Consider the following 22,490-nt stretch of genomic DNA (forward strand, 5'->3'; position numbering starts at 1 on the left):
TGATGACATTTTTATAAATACTAAGAATAATCAAAATTAATCCACAGTGGTAGAAATTTGGAATAGCTGCTTAGGATAGGGGGGCTTGGCGTTGCTTGAAGAGGGATACAATGAAAATTTGAGGTGGGAGGTAGAAATGTTCTAACATCTTGCTTTGAGTGGTGGTCACACGGGTGTATATAACTATTAAAACTCTTTGAACTAATAAGTATTTTAGATTTGCACATTTTGTCATATGTTAATTATACCTCAATTTAAAAAACTTCTAAAAACCGTTTTAAAAGTATAGAAGGCAATCCAAAATATTAACAGCGATTGCTTCTGGGAGGTGGGATTATGGCTAATTTTTTCTTTGCTGATTCACACTTTTTTCATCTTTATAATTTTCTGTACTGAACCCCCGCCTTCCTCTCCCACCACCATTTTCTACGGCACTTATGTTTTAGAGTTTCACAAAGATCCTAAAATGCCGCCAGTATTCATCTTCTGAAAGTACTATAGGATTACAGGTAAGTAACAGAAGTGTGTGTCAAGCTCTCCTTCCACAGCGGGCGTGTGGCTCAGTGTCTACGTGGGACATGGAAGGGGCTCAGCAGCTCAGCCAGAAGCAACGGGGCAGCCTGGGGAGGGGAAGAGGTCCGACGTGGGGGAGCTCATCTCTGACCCCGGCTCACTCACTGAGTGGAGGGCGGGTCACGGAGCCCCTGTTTCTTCACCCCTAAGATGGGAATAAGATGTATCCCCTTTTCTGCCTCACTGGGGTTTTGTGGGTGTTAGCTGAAATGGTCTATACAGCACAGAAGGAATTAAGGAAGTAGTAACTTCTGATATTATGTGAAAAGTCAGAAAAAAGTCTTTCTCACAAGTCAGATTTACTACTCTTAGTTCCATGAGAAACAAATAAGAACTTTGCTGGGACGACGCAAAGCTGTTCAAATCAACAGCCGAGAACTCTTACCTGTTGGCGTAATGGTGATTCTGCAAACCATAGGAGACGCACTGCGTGTTCGGCCGCTTTGGCTCAACCTCCTTCCAACTATCTTCTGTCCACTTTCTCTTCATCTGCTTCTCCTCACGTTTTTTCCCCACATAGTCAGCATAGGTCTGGATGCGATAGCTCTCTGCATACTTGCTGGTATTGACAGCTACAAGGAAAAGAAAAAATCCTTAACAAAGGGTCTGGCCTGGCCCCAGGACGTCGGAAAAGTGGCTTGAGGTCATCAAAGGAACCCTGAGGTCAGGTCTGCCATTGAGAAGCCAGGTGGCCTTGGGAACATCCCACGGCTCTCCCCATCTGAGTCTTCTCACCTGGAGAAAACAGAATCCTGCTCCCCAGCCTCCCTTACAGTGCTCCGTAAACTGTGAAGAACCAGAAGGATGTAAACAAGACATTAATTTTCAGAATATCTGCAGGTAACATTACTGCCTGAAAAGTGCTCATTTTCAGAGTAAGAAAATGAAAAACAAAACCAAACCACCAAGGAAAACTGTTGTGAAAATAAAGATGACAAGAAAGCAGTATGGCCAGCAGTGCTGATCCCTGTAGGTCTACTGCATGCCTGTGCCTGGGGCTCTGCACACGTGATGTCTAACCTTCACAGGACACTTGCAAGCGAGAAATCACCTTTGTTGAATATAAGCAAGCTGGGGCACGGAGGCGGAGGCTGCCACAGGCCACACTGCACCAGTGGCAGGGAGGAAAAGCAGGCTGCTTGGACCTTAAGGCCAGGGCCCTGCTCGAAGTTCTGCACTTCACTTTGGACTCTGCAGATTCAAGACAGTCCCACCATAGTTGAGACCTGCCTCTTCTCTTTCTCTCCTTAAAGCCTGCTAATTCTCTGTAATGTGCTTTCTGGCAGGAGTTCTTGAGAGCCAGAGCTTGTTCCCTTTTTGGTGTTAATGGGTGATAAGGCCAGGACCGTCTTCCTGCCTCCTTGGAGGCTGGGGGCTGGAACACGGTAGTGGCCTGGGAGTGAGGACCCACAAAAACCATGTGGAGAGGCCCCTTGTGCTGCTCTGGTTTCGGCAGTGTGAGCACACACTTCCTGCCCACTGGTTATTACCCCCCCAGCAGCAAGACAGTAAGGGCTGGGCCCTGCTGGCGGGGGGCTGCGGGAGCAGACCTGGGACCTGTGCTGCTGGAAAAGCACCATGATGTCTGAGTCTGCGTACCCACTTTCAGCAACTTCTTGGTACAGAGTAAAGGAAGTGAATGTTAGTCGCTCAGCAGGGTCCGATGCTTTGTGACCCCATGGACCATAGCCCACCAGGCTCCTCTGTCCATGGGATTCTCCAGGCAAAAAGACTGGAGTGGGTTGCCATGCCCTTCTCCATGGAATCTTCCTGACCCAGGAGTTGAACTCGGGTCTCCTGAGTTGCAGGCGGATTTCTCACTGCTTGAGCCACGTACAGAGTGGTTCCCAGTAAATATCATGTGAATGAATGTAGCAAGTGATGATGGACACACCAGACCTGGACAAGGGACTCCTGTACTCCAGGGACCTTGAGCCGCAGGGCCAGACACCTAGATGAGACGCAGATACCCCCTGCATATCTGACACAACCAGCTTCACTCCAAGCAGACCATATTTGCCCAAAACTCCTCAGCACAACAGTAGTTTATAGAATGTCATGCCTTAAATGCTTAGCCATCTGAAGAGCAAAAGCAAAGTAAAACACAAAAAGAAAAATAAGGAAAGACTCCCACTCTTTATTTAAAGTATTTTTTTTCTTAAGAAAAAAAATTTTTCTTAAGAAAAATTTGCTATACTTTTCAAATATTCACTCTAGAATTAAAGAGGGGTAGGGTGGGGTGAGGAACAAACCCTAAAGGTATTAAAGAACTTTCATACTGTCCCAAGGAAGTAGAGTGAGTTAATGAAATGTGAGCTCAAAACAGTGTGCTCTGACTCACTCACAAGGAGATAAACAGAAAGCAATCAGTTCTGCAGATAACACTATCGACCAAAGTCACTCAGATCAGAGAACTGCAGAAACAGGATCCTTTGCTGAAAATCCTATTCCTCAGGACGGTTACTTTTCTAGCTTCCAAGGGACTGCACTTCTGACTTTCTCAGCTCATTCATCTAACTGCCCCACAATCTGTGCCTCCAACCAACATCATCCATCCATGCCTCTGCCCAGCAGTTGCTCACTAACTGCCTGTCCGTCCCAGGGACCATGCTAGACATCTGGCAGAACAAGACACAGTCCCCACCTCTCGAGCCCACCTTCTCACAGGCAGGCTTTATGCAGTTATGTAAGCCTGAGACTACCTACTACATGACAGGTTCACCTCTCAGTGCGATGGACGCTGTGAACCCACAGATTCTACGTGCTTATTCTGTACCGGTCGTTGGCAAGTGAGCATCTGCTGGATTTTCCTCTTTAGGTTTCACTCCTTACTCAGGCAGGTTTATTTTGAAGCGTGTCCCCAAGGGAAGACATCTGCCGCAATGCCTCTCTCGAGTTTAGTTTGGACTACCGAGTCAAAGAGGAGGCTTGAGTCAACATTCACCATGAAAGCAAAGGTGATGATAAGGTCATAAAGGAGCCGAGATGATCTACTTAACAGCATCCGACTGTTTCCAGTAATTTGGGTCCCAGCCCCATGGACAAATGCTTCAAAAGCTCCCTGACCATGATGGGGAATTTATCTGAGCACATTTGGAACGAGGAGCGCTTAAAGGGGGAAACAAATAACAATCCCCTTTTCACTGCTGGCCTTCACATGGCAATAATTTACCAGCATTCCTTCAAGTCCCAGCAGCTTTGCAGCTCTCGGCCTTTAATCTGGAAGCCAGCTCTGGCGCAGAGCCACCCCTCTAATGGATGAATCAGCAAAATGAATTGGCTGTCAGCTGCGTCCTTCAGTGATTCCAGCTCGCCTGTCAGAAGCGGCGTGGAGCAGGCGGCTTGGTAACACTAACCTTTTCCAAATTTGTCAGGGAAATGATTCAAGGCCATCTTTCGGCCATGCCACTCTGTTGAAGCCACTGCAAAACCAGACACGGTGAGGGCCCTCCCCAGCTCCCTGTGGGTGAACAAGAGCACCTCCTCTCCCGCAGACTTCACCCACCCACAGCTTCGCTGAGCCGGGCGCCCTGTCTCGAAGCATTTAATCTTTACAACCACCCCACAGGGAAGAGACGTTCTAGTCATCACACAGATAAAGAGACTGAATATCAGGGAGCCGAGCACGCCTGCTTACGGTCTTGCAGAGCAAGCGACAAAGCTGGTTTGGAACCAACATGTGAGCTTTTAAAAAAATATAACATTGCCACAAGTCTGACATATATTTGTGTATTTATGTGTCCATTTAGATTGAGGATTATCTCATAAAATGCTTCCTTGAAGAGGACTTTTAAAGAATTACTTACAATGTTTAGGTTTTTTTTCTCCTAAAAATGTAGACCCTTCCACTACTATCAAGGAAAAAGTCTCTCCAACTAGGTCGAGAGCTGCATTGTGTTCACAAGAAGACTTAATGTAACACATAGAGACCCTCCTAAATTGATCTATAGATGTGATGCAATTCCAATTTTTAAAATTCCATTTTAATAAAAACATTGAAAAAATTTTTAAGAGATTAAGAAAAATCTCAGCAGAACACTGAGCAGCGGCAGCCAGGGACTAGGGGGATGAGGTCAACCCCCGGGAGGTGAGGGAACTCTGGGAGTGATGCACTGCCCTCTGTGTCTTGACTGTGGTGGAGGCTACATGATGGTGTGCGTTTGTTAAAACAAAGACCCGGCCAACAGAACAGCGTATGTGTATTTCATGGTATATAAATTACATCTCAATCATTCTGTGGAATTTGAAAGGTCTGATTCCAAATTTTAAACGGAAGACAAATGGGCCAATAATAGCCCAAACATCTCTGATGAAGAATAAGAAAGGGGGACTTCCCTGGCTAGCTAAAAAGCTTATTGTAAACCTGTAGTACTTAAGACAGTGCCGTAATGGTACAGAGATAAACAAACTGACCCGTGGTACAGGAGAGCCCAGAAACAGACCTAGGCATCTGTGAAACTCTGATATCTGACAGCGGCAGCATGACGGCGTGCAAAAGGAAAAGTTGGAAAAATTGTTTATCCACGGGAAAAAAAGAAAAAGAAAAAAAACTGGATTCTTACTCACACCAGGCCAAAAAATCAACTCCAGATGGATGAAGCACTTAAATGTCAAAAGCAAACTTTGAAAACTTGAAAAGAAAATAAAAGTGAATATCTCTTCCTGAGCTTGAAGTAGGAAAGAATTTATGAAGATACAAAAAAAATGTTAAGCATAAAGAAAAGATCAATAAGTTTGGCTACATTAATATGAAAACTTGTGTCTGTCAGAAGATACTCTGAGGAGGGCAAAGACAATCTACATGCTGGGAGGAGATATTTCTAACATGTGCAACTGATGGAGGATTAGCACCAGAATACATAAAAACGCCTAAAAATCAGTAAAAGAGGACCCAACAGAAAATTGGGCAAAAGACACAAAAAGCACGCCCAGTCATTTCACAGAAAAGGGAGCATAAAATGCTAATAATTATATAAAGGAGTTGCTCAACCTCAGGCAAAGCCAAATTATGAGCACTTAAATAAGGTATCATTTTGTAGATTTGTAGGGGCTGGGGGAAGGCAGGGGGAACAGGAGACAGAGGAGGAAAGAGGAGAGAGCGAGAGTGAGTCTGAGGGCTACAGAGGCACACAGCATCAAAAAAGCAAGAAAAGGATCAACGTGATTTTTATGAAAGTGGTTCCCCCTTCCCATGTTCCCCCACCAGGAATCAGGGGTTTGGGATGCTGGAGGAACAACAGATTCTTGTTACAATTTGTTAACGGTATTTCAGCTCTTCCGGTTGAGTAGTGGTTTCACAGATGTTCATGACATTGTAAACAAATTGTTTAGGTTTTCTGTTGTATACTCGGTCCAACTCCTAAGGGCTGTTTCTGAGACTAATTCTGAAGGTCTCTTGTAGGAGGTAAGAGTTACTTTCAGTTTCAATGTCTCTGGCGATAAGGAGGTGTCCCTGAATGGTTGGAGTGCTGTAAACAAGCACGGGGGTGCTGACACGCCGGGCTTCTCAGACCTTCCCCGGGGAAGCTGAGGATACTTGTGAAGCCTGGTTATCAAGCTGCTGCAATCATTTTATTGCAGCAATGGCTAGGAGGGGGTGGTGAGGTGGGGGGGAGCATCAGGAAACTTCGAAAGCAGTTACCACCATCAGCCCTGCGTTTTCTGCAGTGGCTACCCTCAGCCAACATCAGGTTCTCAGTCAGTTTCTAAAGGAATTACCTAAATGCTTATCCATCGGATAGTTACGAGAAAGGGAACTATTTACTGGTTACTTATTCTGCCAGGTACGGAAAAATCCTGTAAGGATTATCCTGACTTTATAGATAAGGACACCGAAGCTCGGAAGAAGTGATGGGTTCAAGGTCCTGAAGATGACAAGTTTTGGGATCCAAACCAAAGCTGCATTCTTCTCATGACACCATGTGCACTGAAGGGTCCCAGACCATGTCATTTGGAGTTAACACAGGCAAAGCCTCTGTCCGCGAGAGCCTCAGAGTCCAGCCATCTCTCCATACAACAGTGTTGTGTATAAAGCAGAAGGAGTCTCTCTGTGATAAGCTGGTGTGTTCACCTCCCACCAGAAGTGACGTGTGCTGAGAGTGACCGCTGCCAGCTCTGCAGACCCGGGCCCTCCAGCCCACCCGCCAACGTGTGCTTTAATGTTTGGCGGTGCCCGCTTTGATGCCCTTCACGGCCTCTCCTGACTCCTCCCTCCCTCAGCCGCCAGCCTGGGGCCCTGCACCACTGTGTCCTCAGTCTGGGCTTTCAACCCGCACCAGGAGGGCACCCAACGCTGCTTTGCGTTTGCTTGTTTATTTACATGAGAACATATTGAATTGAGAAGTTGGTTCATATTCTATACAATTTGATCAAGTTTGGGTTTTCAACAGCATGACCATTTCCCCACTTTTACCAGAGAGAGAATGAACGGGTTTATCTTGGATTCTCAAGAAGACAGCCAACTTTATAAAAGAGTGTGTGCAAGTTCAGTCATGCCCTACTCTTTGCGACCCTATGGACCTGCCAGGCTCCTCTGTCCATGTGATTCTCCAGGCAAGAATACTGGAGTGGATTGCCATTTCCTTCTCCAGGGCATCTTTCCAATCCAGGGATCGAACCCACATCTCCCCCGTCTCCTGCATTGGCAGGGAGGTTCTTTACCACTGAGCCACCTGGGAAGGCCTTTAGAAAAACACTCAACCCTAATAATGGTCAGTAGGAACATTTGCCTGCCTTCAAAAAAAATGATCCTGGATGTACTTCCCCTCAAACCATCTAAAGGAACTAGGTGGATAAGGTGCTCACAGGACTTGGTGCTCTGTCAAAAGCATGTGCAGTACAGCTATTTCCAGGGTGTCCAACAGGTGAGAGTGGGCAGTTGCCCAGGACACAAACAGCCCTGTTTTACCCTCGCCAGTCCATCCTCACCTGTAAAAACCCTGCAGAGTCTTCAAGATAAAGTCCCAGCCTGCGAGAGGACGTCAGGGCATTTAACTCAGTGCAGCCCTCCCTCAACTCTGACTTCTTCCCACGTGTGTTCCCAACAGGGCCAGGTGCTCTGTGAGGACTGTACTTTACTCATCTGTGTAGGGCCTGGGTTCTCCCATGGTACTCTGGCAGGAATTTAAACTAAGATTATGGAGGGAGGGAAGAAGCACAGCTTTTGCATCTGTTGGCAGCTTGTTTCAAGAGAAGAAAGCCAGAACCAGGATACAGATTCACATCTTCAGTTAAAAGTTCCATGATGAAGGCTGATTCAGGGGACAAAGAGTCCTGGGCTGGACACAAGGGGAGTGAACTCTGACTCTGTAGGGCTGGCTCTCTGGGCAGTGACAGCCCACGCACGTCACCACCCCCGAGCCTCACAGCAACACCAGGAAGCAGATGGTGAGGGCCCTTACAGCAGACTTGGCCAGGACAACGCACCTACCCCGGACACAGGGTTGGGACCCAGCACGCGTGATTCCTTGTCCGTTGTTCCTCATACAGTGCGTACTCACCCAATGAAAGGTTTCTGTTTGTTTGTTTGCTTTTAAAGCACTAAGGCTAGGGACTTCCCTGGTGGTCCAGTGGTTAGGACTCCATGCTTCCACTGCTGAGAGTCTGTGTTCGATCCCTGGTCGGGACACAAAGATCCCACAAGCCTTGCGGCGCAGCAAAAACAAAATTAAATAGAATAAAAAATAAAGTACTAAGGCTAAAGAATGAACACTAAAGCACGTGAAAGAGATGCAAGCCCTGTAAAGAGGACAGCGGACATAATGGAGTAAGAGGTGGGGACAGGGGCCAGTGGTCGGTCTCTCCTTGTGGTCCAGTGGCTAAGGTTTCTGACTCCCAACGTAGAGGGCCCGGGTTTGATTCCTGGTCAGGGAACTAGATCCTGAATGTCACAACTAAGACCTAGCACAACCAATTAAATAGAAAAATATTTTAAAAAAAGAGAGAGAGAGAGAGGCAGAGGGGCACTGGTTTCATCCACCGCCGCCTTCCCCCGGCCTCCATCACAGCACCCGACATGAGACAGTCAGGAAAGAAATGAACTAAGGCCAGAGAAGCAGGCTGAGGTCGCGACGCTTGAAAGGATGTGAAGGGCAGAGTGTGAGAGGAAGAGCAGCTGAGCGCTCACAGAACCGGGCTCGCAGCCCACACTGGGTCCTCGGCACTGTGAGGGCAGGTGCTATAAGCCCCATCAAAACTTGACGGGCACCAGAGAAGAAGTGGGTCCCGTCCTGGTTCCACCACTTACGAGCCTGCCTACCCTGTGCTCCTCCACGTCACCCCCTCATTCTGCCTGTGGCTCACCCGATGCCTTTCACCTCACGGTCTCTAATGAAGGCCAAGGAAGTAGAGAAGAAAACACTTTCCACAAACTGGAGGAACGCTGATGTGCAGATATGCTGACATTTATTTGAAATCTACACAGAGGGAGGCCATGAAGTCAAGTGGGAAAAACCACAAGTTCTGAGGCCACAGAGGTCTGGGTTCAAATCCTGCCCAAATCTTTACTTGCCTGAGGCAAGTTCCCGGGCCTCCCTGGGCTTCCCTCTCTTTATCCATCAAATGGGGCCCATTTACCCATCTCAGAAAGCGATTAGGAATGGCAGCGCTCTTAGCACAGGGCCTACCACACAGTAGGTGCTTAATTAATGAGGCTACTGTGGATAAATCACATAGCTCAGACTAAAAGAACTACAGAGACACAGATTCAGCAAGCTGCAACTCATCACACGTGGGGAGCTGGAAGTGAGGGGGCCTCACACACCCAAGTCTGCAACAGCTCATGCAATAGCACTATCATCTAGAATTGGGGTCTTTCCCATGCAAAAAAACACATGAAAATAAAAGACTATACATGAACCCATACATCAACCATACGGGACAAGTGTGAAATCAGAAAGTCTGAACCATAACTTTAAAAAACGGAAGCAATCAAAATTAATTAATTTTCTTTAATTCTCCTGGCGACACCAAAGTCTGCTTCTGAAACGTGCGTCTCATTCATTCACTCCACAAACACTGGCCCCAGGTTCTGTGTCAGACACCGGGGCATGGTGGAAGGGGACAGATGATCCCCTCCCAAAAGCAGCTCACAATCTGGACGAGGAGGAAAAGAAAGGAACAGAACAGACTGGCAGGGAAGCACCGGGGAGTTAGGTGAGGAATAAAGATAGTAGCACAAGGAGCAAAAAGCTGACGGTGGGAAGAGGCCACCGCTTCAGTTCCCAGCTCCCAGGGCCTCTGCCAACGGCCTCTGCGTTCACTGAATGGCATCGCCAAGAAGCACTGCTTCCATGAACCAGCCTGGGGGTGGCGGGTCGGGGGGGAGGGGAGGTTCTTTTCATGGTTCCTAGCTGAAAAGTCAATTAAAAATAAATAAAGCCACCACTTATTGAGTGCTTACTACATATAAGCACTCTGCTGACTGCTTTACAAACAAATATATTTAGCTCCTGCTTGTTCCTTTACTCACCCCTCCACCTGTTCGTGAATACAGACACTAATGTTTGAAACTCTCACTTGTTCATGTATTCGTCTATCCATTCATTGATGAACAAACACACCATCTTCTACGCCTGGGCCACTGGGGATGAATCGGAGATCCGGTCCTTGTATTCACTGGGAGGGCAGAACAGGGCACAGAGCCCCACATGTGCTGAGGGTTAGAAAAGCCCTCTGGAGTTTCCAGTGGGGTGCTGCCTGGTCAAGCCTGGGACACAGGGACCGTTTCTCTAAGGGAGAGACACTCGGGCTTTCCTGAGACTGAAGGTGGGAGAGCAGATGGTGTAAAAGACCCTGGGGATGGGGAAGTGCACTCCAGGCAGGAGGAGCACTGACTAGGAGACACAGTCTGGACGGAGGAACTGAAACAGGACCTTACCAGTGGAGACTGCAGGGGGCGCGGGGAGGACCTGTGTGAAGCCGAGTGACAGGCACCCCACGCCGCATGCAGCGGGAGCCACAGTCTGGCCTGAGGCACCTGGAGAGGGTACGAGTGTGACCTGATGTGTGTGTCTGCAAGGTCACTGCAACCGATGGGGAAAACGGGAGGGATGGAGAAGGCGCGGAGTCAGAAAAGAAGTCCCAATGGGACGCCGAGAAACAGCGACACTTAACTCACCTTACAGACGGGAGGAGCAGGGCCGAGGGGGCAGGGGACTAACCTAGGAAGTCCGGGGCTGTGGGCCAGGAGGGAAGAATGGTCAGGGTGCTGGGGACCAGGCAGGAGGACAGGGCCCTGGGGCTTCGGGGCACAGAGGTCACCAGGGACCGCAGCTGAAGCAGAGGGCAGACGGCGAGGGTGATGCATGCAGACTCCTGGGATTTGCAAAGGGAAGGAATCACTGGGAGCAAAGGGTGCTGAGATCAGGAGTCCTTCTGAAAAGATGGAAAGGATTCAGCAGGTTTTCGGGGTGCTGGAAAGAAGCTGCGGGTGGGCCTGAGGATATGGGTCTGTGTGAGGCCTGGAGAGGAGGTGGGGCCCAGAGCATGTGTGGGGCCCCACTTCCGAGTGGAGGGAGCAGTGGGTTAGAGCTTTATGAAGCCAGGGTAGGAAGCCCCACCTGGAAGCTGGCGGCTTCCTGGGTGGAGGGAGGGGGTCTCCCTGAGCGCCCCTGGGGCTGAGGCAGGGAGGACAGAGGGGCAGGAAAGGCCGTGGCGCTGGGACAAGCGTCCAACCAGAGACAGTGGCCTTCTGTGCAGAGTGACCAACTCTCCCATGCTCTTTCTGTCCTCAGAGCAACCCCGCAAGGTGGGCAGCAGCTCTGTTTTCAGACACAGAAACAGAAGCTGAAAGAGGATGAATAACCTGCAGAGGGCCGAGAAAATGACGATTTTATGATGGAGTCAAACAGGAGCAAGTGGCGTTCCAAAAAAGTTTAGAATTGAGAGTCACTTAAAAAGAGAGAGAGTTTTTTGTTTTTTTTTTAAGATAAAAACACTTGACTTAAAATAGGAAGTTAGGAAGCAATTCCATACTTAGCAGTCCTGACAAACTTGACAGACAGCTGAAAGAGCTAAGGTAATTTGCAACATTCTTCACACTTCTTGGGAAAAAATTAAGGTTGACGTCTCAACTACACAGGAATAATTCAAAGTAAAATCAAAGATCTCCTCCTACAATGTGCGAAATGGCAGATCCTAAATGTCAGGAACACTGAATAAATTGTACTCTAGGGAAAACTAAATAGTACATGTTTTTAGTTATACTATTTTATAACAGTGTCTTTAAGGTCTGCATCTATCACAGAGGAGTACAAATAAATAATACTCGTGGTTTACAGAGAGGTTACCATGTTCCAGATGCTGTGTGAGCTCCAATCCTAATATACTACCATACAGTCTATAAGACCCTAGTATATTAACCTTAACATTGACTCTTTCATCTCTAATCCTATCCTCTACAAGACAGCCCTATTTTGAATATGGCCAAACAAGAGACGCAGATGTGTTAAGTCCCTTGCCCGACATCACAGTGCTGAGTGGTGGTGAACAGCCAGATTTAACCCACTGCTGACACAACCCTCCAGGGGCACCTTCAGTCTAAAGGCAAACAGCCGCAGCGGGCTTTAAACTGCAACAGTATCACTAAAGCAGACCTACCTTTTCTACCCAACCCACTCTGATGCTTCCTATCGTTCCTTTTCTCCCCTTTTTTTAAATTCTGGTGTCAACTAGCACTGATTTCCTGACCCAAAGCTTGAAACAAGCCACAGCTCATTGACACCCACCATTCAAAGTGGCATTTCTGTGACAATGCGCTTTGTGTTCTGAAAGGTTAATCAACAAAAGGACTTTTAGGACACAACCTATTCACCAGCCAGAGTCCGTGCGTATCTGAACTGCTGGTGGAGGCAGTGGCTGGGTGTGCAGCTGGAGTTAAGCAGGGTTCACTAGCTCTCTCTGGTGATGTTTCAGATGCCAGACGCAAACAAACACCAAATAGAAATGTCCCCGGCGTACACCAGGACAATACTTTTGGACTATTGACCTTGGCAGTTTGAGCACTTTATGAAGCATTAAATCTGCCACAATATTAGCGCTATTGTGATAACACATAAATGCACCATCTTTTCTTTACGTCCCAAGACCGTGTTTACAGAAAGCCTGACAGAGCAGCACATTTTCAGATTTAAAGGTTTCCACAGTTGAAAAGCTTAAAAGTCTGTTTGTGTATAAGCCAACCAGATATACTGTGGGAGATGCTGAGCCGCAATATTTACACTTTCACTACAGGTCTCTCTGTGGCTGTTTTGATGTGGTTTTCATTTGATAAAAGAATTTACCTACACCTCGTGACTCAGCTTATTCATTAACCAAGTGAAACCCAGGAGGGAAGGCGGGGGCCCCGGGGAGAGAAAGAAAATGACAGGCCCTTATCAGCAGGCAGGGCTGAGCTGTCTCACCTGCAGGGTGAGTCATTACCCCTGGGAGGGAGGGCATCCATCCCCCAAAGCAAAGGGGCCTCTCCCAACCCAGAAAGGAGTCATAGAAACTCCGTATAAAGTGTACACAAGGCAATTCTGTGTATGGTTCCCGTTAACCCTTCCTTGCCGCGCTACCAGTCTGGAACCTCTCAGGGTTCTCCCAAGGGCATCGTGATGCCACTCATAAACAAGCCCTCTTCCTCATCCTGCCTTCTTCCCTTCTTCCCTTCCACCCACCTTGCCCCCACCGCTGCAATCCACCTACAGATGTGGAACCCTCTGAAATCCCCATCAAATGTGACTTGCCTCTTCTGTGTTTTCAGGACACCCCATATATGACCTGCCACCACCAAAAAGATTAGGAAACAATGCCAAGACGACCTGCTCTAACACTCAGGCCAGCGGCCTCGGTGCCGTGGGCACAGAGCCCTCACTGGGCTAACTCTTCCTGCCTGTTCACGTGCTGCCAGTCCTCGTATGCCAGCTGCTTACTGTACTAGAGTCCAGTCTCTATGCAGGGAGAACTGCTTCACAGCAGAACGAATGGAATCTGCTCTGCAGACCACAGGCTGCCTTGGGACCATGCAATGTATTTGTTTTAACCGGCAACATCTGACTTCAAGAGTGTATAGAGAACCACGTGCTTCGCCAAAGGGGAAATAAACCACAAGTGATGAAGTTAGCCTTATTTTCCACATCAGTTTTACTCTTTGCCTTTGCTGAGACTATGTGCCCAACGACTGTTTTTTTCCCACTGATAGGTTCTGTCTGTAGACTACACACTAAAATCCTACAGTTCACCAAACAGCCCAAAGGGGCAGCACAAAACCCAGTGAGAATTACTTTGGTTTTAAAAGTCCCATTCCAGCTTGGCATTTAACACATTCATTCTACACTGACAGTTAAGTCGCCTGCATATGAACCAGTTTCATTCCAAAAACGCATGTGTTAGTCCAATTTGTTCCTAAGTCCAACAAAGTTAGCCCAGGTACCCAACTAACACAATCGACTATATAATACTATACTGTAATAGGTTTATAATACTTTCACACAAATAATACATAAAAAAAACCAAACACAAAAAAATAAAACACTTTAATCTTACAATACAGTACCTAGTACAGTACAGCAGCTGGCATACCTGGAATCGCGTGAACAGGCAAGAGGAGTTACAGACTGGAGGAGAGAGAGGAGGTAGGAGACGGCAGAGCTGAAGGATCGTCAGCAGGAGCAGCGCGAGCCGCAGTTCCACTCACGCCTGACGTAACTGGACATGCGATTCCATGTTCAAGTCTTTGAAAAGTCTGCAACTCGAAGGTTCGTATGCAGGAGACTGACTCTATTTTTCTCCTTTTAAGTCACCCAACCATTTCCCTATAGACTTCAGGATTTTAGGAAGGCTAGTCCACCTCTTTTATTTTCTTCATTCTTAAATCTGTCTTCCTGTTACGGGAGGCAGAGGTTCCTGACATCAGTGGTCAGGCCTACAGGCAGCATTCAGGTCTGACAGGAAGATGCTAAGTTAACAGAAATAGGCGCGGCAGCTCAGGGTCAAACACTTACGTATACAGGAGGGCGGGGGAAGGAAGAAAAGGAGAGAGAAGAGAGGAAGGGGACGGACGGGAAGAGCACGCCTGCCTGAGAGCCAGCCAGATGGAGCTTCTCCCATTTGGTGAGGAACTGCTTTCTGAAACTGGCAACTTGCAAATTCAGAGAAATAACAAGTTCTTCATGACACTTGCATATTTAAAGTGAAACTGTTAGTCGCTGTCATGTGTAACTCTCTGCGACCCCATGGACTACAGTCCACCAGGCTCCTCTGTCCATGGACTTCTCCAGGCAAGAATACTGGAGTGGGTAGCCATTTCCTTATCCAGGGATCGAACCCAGGTCTCCTGCATTGCTGGCAGATTCTTTACTGTCTGAGCTACCAGGGAAGCCCCTCCTGAACATTTAAAAAAAACTGTGAAATTCTTTGCCAGCAGGAGAGTAAAGAAGGCTTTTTTTTTATAATGTGATATTGGCACTGGTTAGCTATCCTGTCTCAAGTTATTAAGATCTCTACATTATTCTGAACAATCATTTTGTTTTCTATATCCTAAGGAGATGTAAATGTAGAACTTTTTGTGTGTTTGGACCTCCAATGGAAAAATCAACTGGTTAGAAAAAGAGTCAAGTGCTATATTTTAAAGCACTTATGTGAAAAAAAAAACAAAAACAAAAACGAATACAGTGGCAACTGTGATACTGCTAAGTTTTAAAGTATTCTGGAATATTTTATGACATTACACCTTAAAATTTCCAATGGCCCAAGAGTTTCCGGCAGTGTCAAAATGCTTAACACAAATTAGGAAATTGAAAAACAACGTTTGCAAGGCCTGTATTGGTAGAGTGGAACACAGACTGCTTTCTAACTGATAATGGAGCGTTCAGGGACTTTAAAGTGCTCTCTGCATTAATTTTTCCCTAGAAAAATATTTATCACCCTTTAAATTACAGCTCTGCAGGCCCACATCTACTGCCTCTAATGTAAGTAAAGTCTCATTTTAAAGTACGTAAACTTAAGTGTCATGAATGAATTTACTTATCCTGCCTCTGCACAGCATTACACTATGATTTTGATGAAGAAAAAATATGAGGATCTGAAGGCAGCTTGCATGGGACAGAGCCGCAAAGCTCCACAAACCATGGTTCTGCGGTACACTCACAGACGGCTCCCTCTCTAGGTCAGGGGAGGGAGCAGTTAGAGGCCTTCACCAACAGGAAACGCACAAACCACGCTTGCTTCCACGGCTTCAACTGGATTCTTCTGTCAAAACCAAATCAAGCCGCCAATTAAAATAAATTAATTTTTTTAATGCGAAAAAAAAAAAAAACCCCAGCACGGAGGTGCATCGCTACAAACAACAGGGTGAAACTGTCCACGAGACTGACTCACAAAAGAAGTCACTCTGACTAATGTAAAAAGGAACATGTTTTCAGTAACAAATCCCCCTTGGGACTTGATTTGGGAGTCAAACTGTCCAGCTTCTACCTTTAAATGATAGATAAGAACAGAAGAGTGAGCGGATATTAAGATGCAGGCAGGGATGGGGAAAAAGAAAGGAGAAAGTCGCCTTGCGGAGCCAAGTGTATCTCCTACTCCATCCCGAGTAGTCAGCCAAGAGCTGATAGAGGGCTTTTTGGTAAAGTAGGTAGAAAAAAAATCCCCACCAGCTCCCGGGTTGCCAGGCAACCTGCCACATTTTATTAAAGCGGGAGCGGTGAGGATCCCCAGAGGGCGGCCGGAATGCTGCGTCATGCCTTCTCCTAAGCTCCAGGCACACACTCGCCCCACAAGCCCGCCCGTGGGGGGAGGGAACTGGACACACACGATAGGGAGCAGCTACCTGAGTGTGGCCAGAAAGTCACGGATGGGGCACAAACCCCACACAATCACGCAGCCGTTCTTCTCCAGTTCAGACCGGAACGCAGCAGGGGTCACTGCTGTTGCCACAAAGAGCACAGGCAGACCCTGTACTTGGTTCTCTGCAAGCCTGGACTAAATGCCGTTGGGATTTTTCTTTTTTTCTTTTTTTGCAGCTTGTGGGATCTTAGTTTCCTGACCAGCGACTGAAGCCGAGCCATGGCAGTAAACGCACCAAGTTCTAGCCACTGAACTGCTAGGGAACTCTCTGTTGGGATTATTTAAATTAAAAAAGAAAAAAAAATTTTTTAAGTGATTCATGGTTGAAGCAGCACAAAGGCACAGTGCAATGAGTGAGCATATGCGCCCTGGGAATGCAAAGTCCTACCACGGGGCCCCCACTTCTCCTCTCTGGGCAGCTGCTTCCTTGTCCTGGAGCCGAGGTGCGGCCCATGGGTCATTTCAGGGAAAGCAGTTCGTGCGGTGGAGTTGCAACAGTGTGTGCCCAACAGTGTGCACACCTGGAGCAGACAGGCAGGGAGGCTAAAGGTGAAAACCACGTTTAGTCGAAGTTACCCTTGAAAATTCCCTTTGGAGGTGTCACAGCGGCATCAGATGTGGCTGTTTTCCCCTCCAGGGTCAGAGCGCCCCGCTGTTTCACCTCTTGCACACCAGGGGGAAGGGATGGCTGGCCCATGAGGACAAGGTAACTGAACACACACGCAGGTGAGCGCACTTAATCTCTAATCGGCAGGAGTCTACCTTCCAGGCAGAACGTGGGAGTGGATATTCTCGTGGGAGAAGCAGATTCCTGCCTCATCTCATCTCTGACTCACTCACTCTCCCTGAGTGGTGGTGGTCTTCGTTCAGCCGCTCAGTCGTGTCTGACTCTTTGGGATCCCATGGACTGCAGGCTTCCTTGTCCGAGTTTGCTCAAACTCATGTCACTGAGTGGAGTGACAAGCAAAACCAGTCTCACTACTGAAAAAAACAATTTCCCCAACAAGTACTTTTGAATTCATACAAGCTGAAGCATTTTATGCTGCTTCTCTAGCTGGAACCGAGTGAATACACAATCCAGGCCTTTGTGCCCGTCCTCTGGGCACAAAGACCCCAGCAAGTCCTTCAGGACAAGCAGCGTGCTGCAGTCACTTTATGTCACCGGCGGTATATCTCCAGGAGAGGATATCTAACACAGCTATTTCTCTCTGCTCCCAGGAGCCCTGGGCTGGCAATGACTGCCAGTCACTGAATAACCATGGCTACCCACGACTGGAGAGCAGGGAGGAAAAGTTAAATAATTAATCTGGTCATTTAAAACGTTTTAATATTAAAATAAAATGGATGCATTATAGAGTGGGATTTTTCAAATGTGTGAGGATGGCTTAAATAAAACTGCAGAGAAATGCCAACTTGCATTGCCTGCCCCCACCCCCACACTTGGGCATCCCATCTGCCCTCCTTTGGAGTCAGGAGTACTTAGTGGAGTCTGAGAGTTGCCCTCTACTGCACAGACCCTTTGTGATAAATAGTAACTGAAAAAACGACCCACTCTTCCTGGTGGAGCGAGAGCACCAAAAGGGAGGAGACACCCGGCCTCCTCTTCTTGGCAGCCAGGTGGTAAAGGTCATGTCCACGTGGAGTGGTTTACACAAGACAATTGCACTCAATGCACACAGGATACTCATGGAGCTGTTAGTTTTTTGTGGACAGGAGCAATCCTGGAAAGAGGTGACCAGTGTGAGAAAAGGATAATGCCGCATCTACTTTTTCCAGCAAAGGTGACAGCAGTGTCAGTATCATGTAGCAAGGAAAGAAGAGGGAGCCTCAGCTCAGAGGGCGTGCTCTCACAGGTCCGTCCGGTTGATCTGCCTCAGAAGGCTGATAATACTCCTCCATCCCTGCGCCCTGTGGTCACAATGGGACTGTGGGAATCCTGTCCTGTAAGCTCACAGCTTGACCCTCATTCACCAGACAAGTATTTTGAGACCAAAGTGAAGTTATCGCCTCGCATCTGTCAGCTCATTACCAGGTGATCTGGACCAGGGACTGGGTGAGCTTGGAGCAGGGACCACCTGCCCTAGAGCTGCACTTACTACCTCCTGAGACCCATAGGCTCTGCTACCATCACGATCTAGAGAAAATGGCAATCTGTTGAACGACTTGCCCCAATTCCTGCAGCTGGTGTAGGGAGGGGAGCATTCAGACGCAAGGCATCTCCGACACCCTACCAACCAAGAAGAACGACATCAAAGAAGGGACCAGCCACTTACAGGAACATAGAGTCATGGTGTCAGTCCTTTCCATGTGCCATTTTCAGCAGATAGATCACTGACTGTCAGTGGGATGTTCTGTCTGAATGAGAGGGGTGTACCCTTTGACCCAGAAATACTCTTTCAGGAAACCAGTCTATGAAAACAATCTGAAATGAGGACAAGTTTTTAATGCACAAAGATGCATTAAACATTTTTAAGGGTAATATACACATATATTAAGGGTATATATATTACCCTTACACATCTTTGTCTAAGGATGTATATATTAAAAACCTGAAACATAAGCCTCCAAAATGTTCAACAGTAGGGGAGTAGCTAAATAATTATGCTATTCAAATTCATCAAAACTATGCTTTTCAGGGGGTTAAGGACCAAGCAATAAATAATCAATAAACTCTCTCACTAGTTATTTGGACACAAAGTAATCTTTTGAATGTCTACCTCACAGGCTACATCACTGATTTATTCAACAAATATATCTGCTGATCACCTACTATGTGTCAGGTACTACTTCAGGCATTGAAAATCCACTGAGAATAAAAATTCTGCCCCCCCACCCCGCCCCTGGAAGGTGGTTATACGGATATACTCACTTTGAGGAAATTCATTGAGTGGTATACTTATGATGCATGCACTTTTCTATATGTATGTTAAATCTACATTTAAAAGTTTAAAAAATGTCTGGCATCATAGATTTTATATCCCAGTGGTAGACTGAAGACACTCCACAAAAAAATAAAATACACTGTTTACATATAGTGCTCTGGAGAAGAAGAAGAGTGGGGAGGGCTGATGTGGGAGTTGCGATTTTAAATAAAGCGATCAGGGAAAGCCTTAATGATAGCGTCACCAAACAAAAATGTGTGTGTGTGCACGTGTGCTAAGTCGCTTCCATTCTGTCCGACTCTGCAACCCCATGGACTGTAGCCCACCAGGCTCCTCTGTCCATGGAATTCTCCAGGCAAGAATACGGGAGTGGGTTGCTTCCTTCTCCAGGGGATGTTCCCGACCCAGGGATCAAAGCCCCTTCGCTTACATCTCCTGCACTGGCAGGTGGGTTCTTCACCACTAGCGCCTAGTCAGACACGACTAAAGCGACTTGGCCCTGGCCACCTGGAAAACCCTAAAAACACAAATCTCTGCGTGTGTGCAAGTTAAAGCTGAATTTCAGACACACAACAGATAATTTTTTAGTATATCCCATACAATATTTGCGCCATGCTTATTTTAAGCAAAATCTGGCAACTTAACCCTACTTAGTGATAAGATGGCATCTGAGCAAAACTCATTCCTGATGGATTTAACACTTAATGCTTCTATACAGAACACAGAAGGCAAAAACTGTAACGGGATAAATTGCTGGTTGTTACTATGATAAAATGTAAAGCTTGGTGTAGCAAAATAGACTATCTTAAGACGCACACAACAAACTGGGACAAATATTTGCAAAATCCAAAACCCAGCATTAATCTCTCTAAGCTTCAATTTCTTCTGTAAAATGAAGGAGGGGTGGTTCACAAAATCGTTATGAAGATTTCAGAATAGTGTCTAGTAGCTAATAACTAATGGCTCACTAAACGTTAGAAAAGGAATAATCATAATAAAAGTGTACCCACAAATCAGTAAGAAAAGCACACAACTCACAAAATGAGACGAACCAATCAAAGTAATTCTAGTGCACACTGCAGCGCATCAACTAAGATCTGAATGACATCCTTGCACAAGTATTACCCACAGAGTACTTGTTAATACAGAGGGGGAGAGCTGCAATGGAGATTTCTGAGGCCACCATTTAACAAAACTACCAAACAAAACATCAGTGATAATAGAACAAATAGCGTCTGTGTCCCTCAGTGAGACGTGCTAAGACGATCTCACCTATGTAGTCCTCCTGTCAGACACGTGGAATCCCAGGACACAGACAAACCCCAAGTGAAGGACACCACAAAGCAACACCTGGTCTGAACGTTCCAAGAAGTGTCAATGTTACGAAAAACAAAAACGGGCCGGGGACTGCTCTAGATTGAAGGAGACGGGGAGCTAAGATGACTCCACCGGCTTTGAAGATGAAGGAAGGGGGTGAGAAGCAAACGAGTGCAGGTGACCCCTGGAAGGTGGGGGGGAAAAGCAAAGAAATGGACTCCCCTCCCCCGAGAAGGGGGAGCTCTGCTGACACCTTAATTTCACCAACTGAAACCCATTTTGGACACTTGCCCTCCAACTGTAAGACACTCCAACTAAGCCGCAAGATAACCAGTCTGTGTTGCTTTTAAGCTGCCAAGTTTGTGGTAATTTGTCAGAGGCAGCGGAAAATGAATACCAGGGTTTGTTTTTGTTTTTTACAACCTGTAGAAGCTAAACTGTAGAAAATTGAGAGAAATACAAGAGTTATGCAAATGACTTCTGCTCACAGAACTGTGAAAATACATTGTCTAGTATGTTAAATTCTCATCTGAATTGCTTTTAACATCTTTTTGGTTTTATCATTAATTAATGAGCTGAATAAAATCTTTGACACATGTTTAAAACCAGAGAGCTATGATGACTAAATGCAATATATGATTTTGACTTGATCTTGGATCAAAAAATAAGATGATAAACTGTAAGAGACAGTGCTGGAACATGTGGAGAAATTATATTATGGCCTGAACATTAGCTCATATCAATATCATAAATTTAATTTAAAAAAAATAATACATATATACGTGTGGCTCAAACAGTAAAGAATCTGCCTGCAATGCAGGAGACCCAGGTTTGATCTCTGGGTCAGGAAGATCCTCTGGAGAAGGAAATGGCTACCCATCCCAGTATTCTTGCCTGGACAAATTTCATGGACAGAGGAGCCTGGTCAGCTATAATCCATAGGGTCACAAAGGGCTGGACAGGACTGAGCAGTTAACACTAACACTGTATTTCCTCATCTTTTGATGAAAGTGAAAGAGGAGACTGAAAAAGCTGGCTTAAAACTCAACATTCAGAAAACTAAGATCACAGCATCTGGTCCTATCACTTCATGGCAAATAGATGGGGAAACAACAGAAACAGTTAAAAGACTTTATTTTGGGGGCTCCAAAATCACTGCAGATGATGATTGCAGCCATGAAATTAAAAGACACTTGCTCCTTGGAAGAAAAGCTATGCCCAACCTAGACAGCATATTAAAAAGCAGAGACATTACTTTGCCAACAAAGGTCCATCTAGTCAAAGCTTTCTTTTTTCCAGTTGTCACATATGGATGTGAGCTGGACCATAAAGAAAGCTAAGTGCCAAAGAATTGATGCTTTTGAACTGTGGTGTTGGAGAAGACTCTTGAGAGTCCCTTGGACTGCAAGGAGATCCAAACAGTCCATCCTAAATGAAATCAGACCTGAATATTCATTGGAAGGACTGATGCTGAAGCTGAAAACTCCAAAACTTTGTCCACCTGATGTGAAGAACGGACTCATTTGAAAAGACCCTGATGCTGGGAAAGATTGAAGGCGGGAGGAGAAGCGGACGACAGAGGATAAGATGGTTGGATGGCATCACCGACTCAATGGACATGAGTTTGAGTAGGCTCCAGGAGTTGGTGATGGACACAGAAGCCTGGAATGCTGTAGCCATGGGGTTGCAAAGAGTGGAACACGACTGAGTGACTGAACTGAACTGTACATGTTATGGATACACGTGCATATATGTATATGTGCAGAGTGAGGGGGAGATAAAGGAAATGTAACAAAGGCTGCCAGCTTACCTATAGGTTTATAGGTTACATTTTTCAAAATAAAAGGAGAAAATCATAAAAATAAAAAGAATGGCTGATAACAGTTTTAA

At 46.4% G+C, this 22,490-nt stretch overlaps 1 protein-coding gene across 4 annotated transcripts in view; it reads right to left on the reverse strand.

The window, feature by feature from the left end:
• Nucleotides 1-22,490, reverse strand: part of PARN (poly(A)-specific ribonuclease) — a 175,195-nt gene that overhangs the window by 50,319 nt on the left and 102,386 nt on the right. For all 4 annotated transcript variants that reach the window (XM_043914370.1, XM_043914368.1, XM_043914369.1 and 1 more), the window contains one exon: nt 959-1,145. In XM_043914370.1, coding sequence (XP_043770305.1) covers nt 959-1,145 — 187 coding nt within the window. The remainder of the gene's footprint in view (nt 1-958; nt 1,146-22,490) is intronic.

This window comes from Cervus elaphus, chromosome 10, assembly GCF_910594005.1.
Source record: "Cervus elaphus chromosome 10, mCerEla1.1, whole genome shotgun sequence".
NCBI lineage: Eukaryota > Metazoa > Chordata > Mammalia > Artiodactyla > Cervidae > Cervus > Cervus elaphus.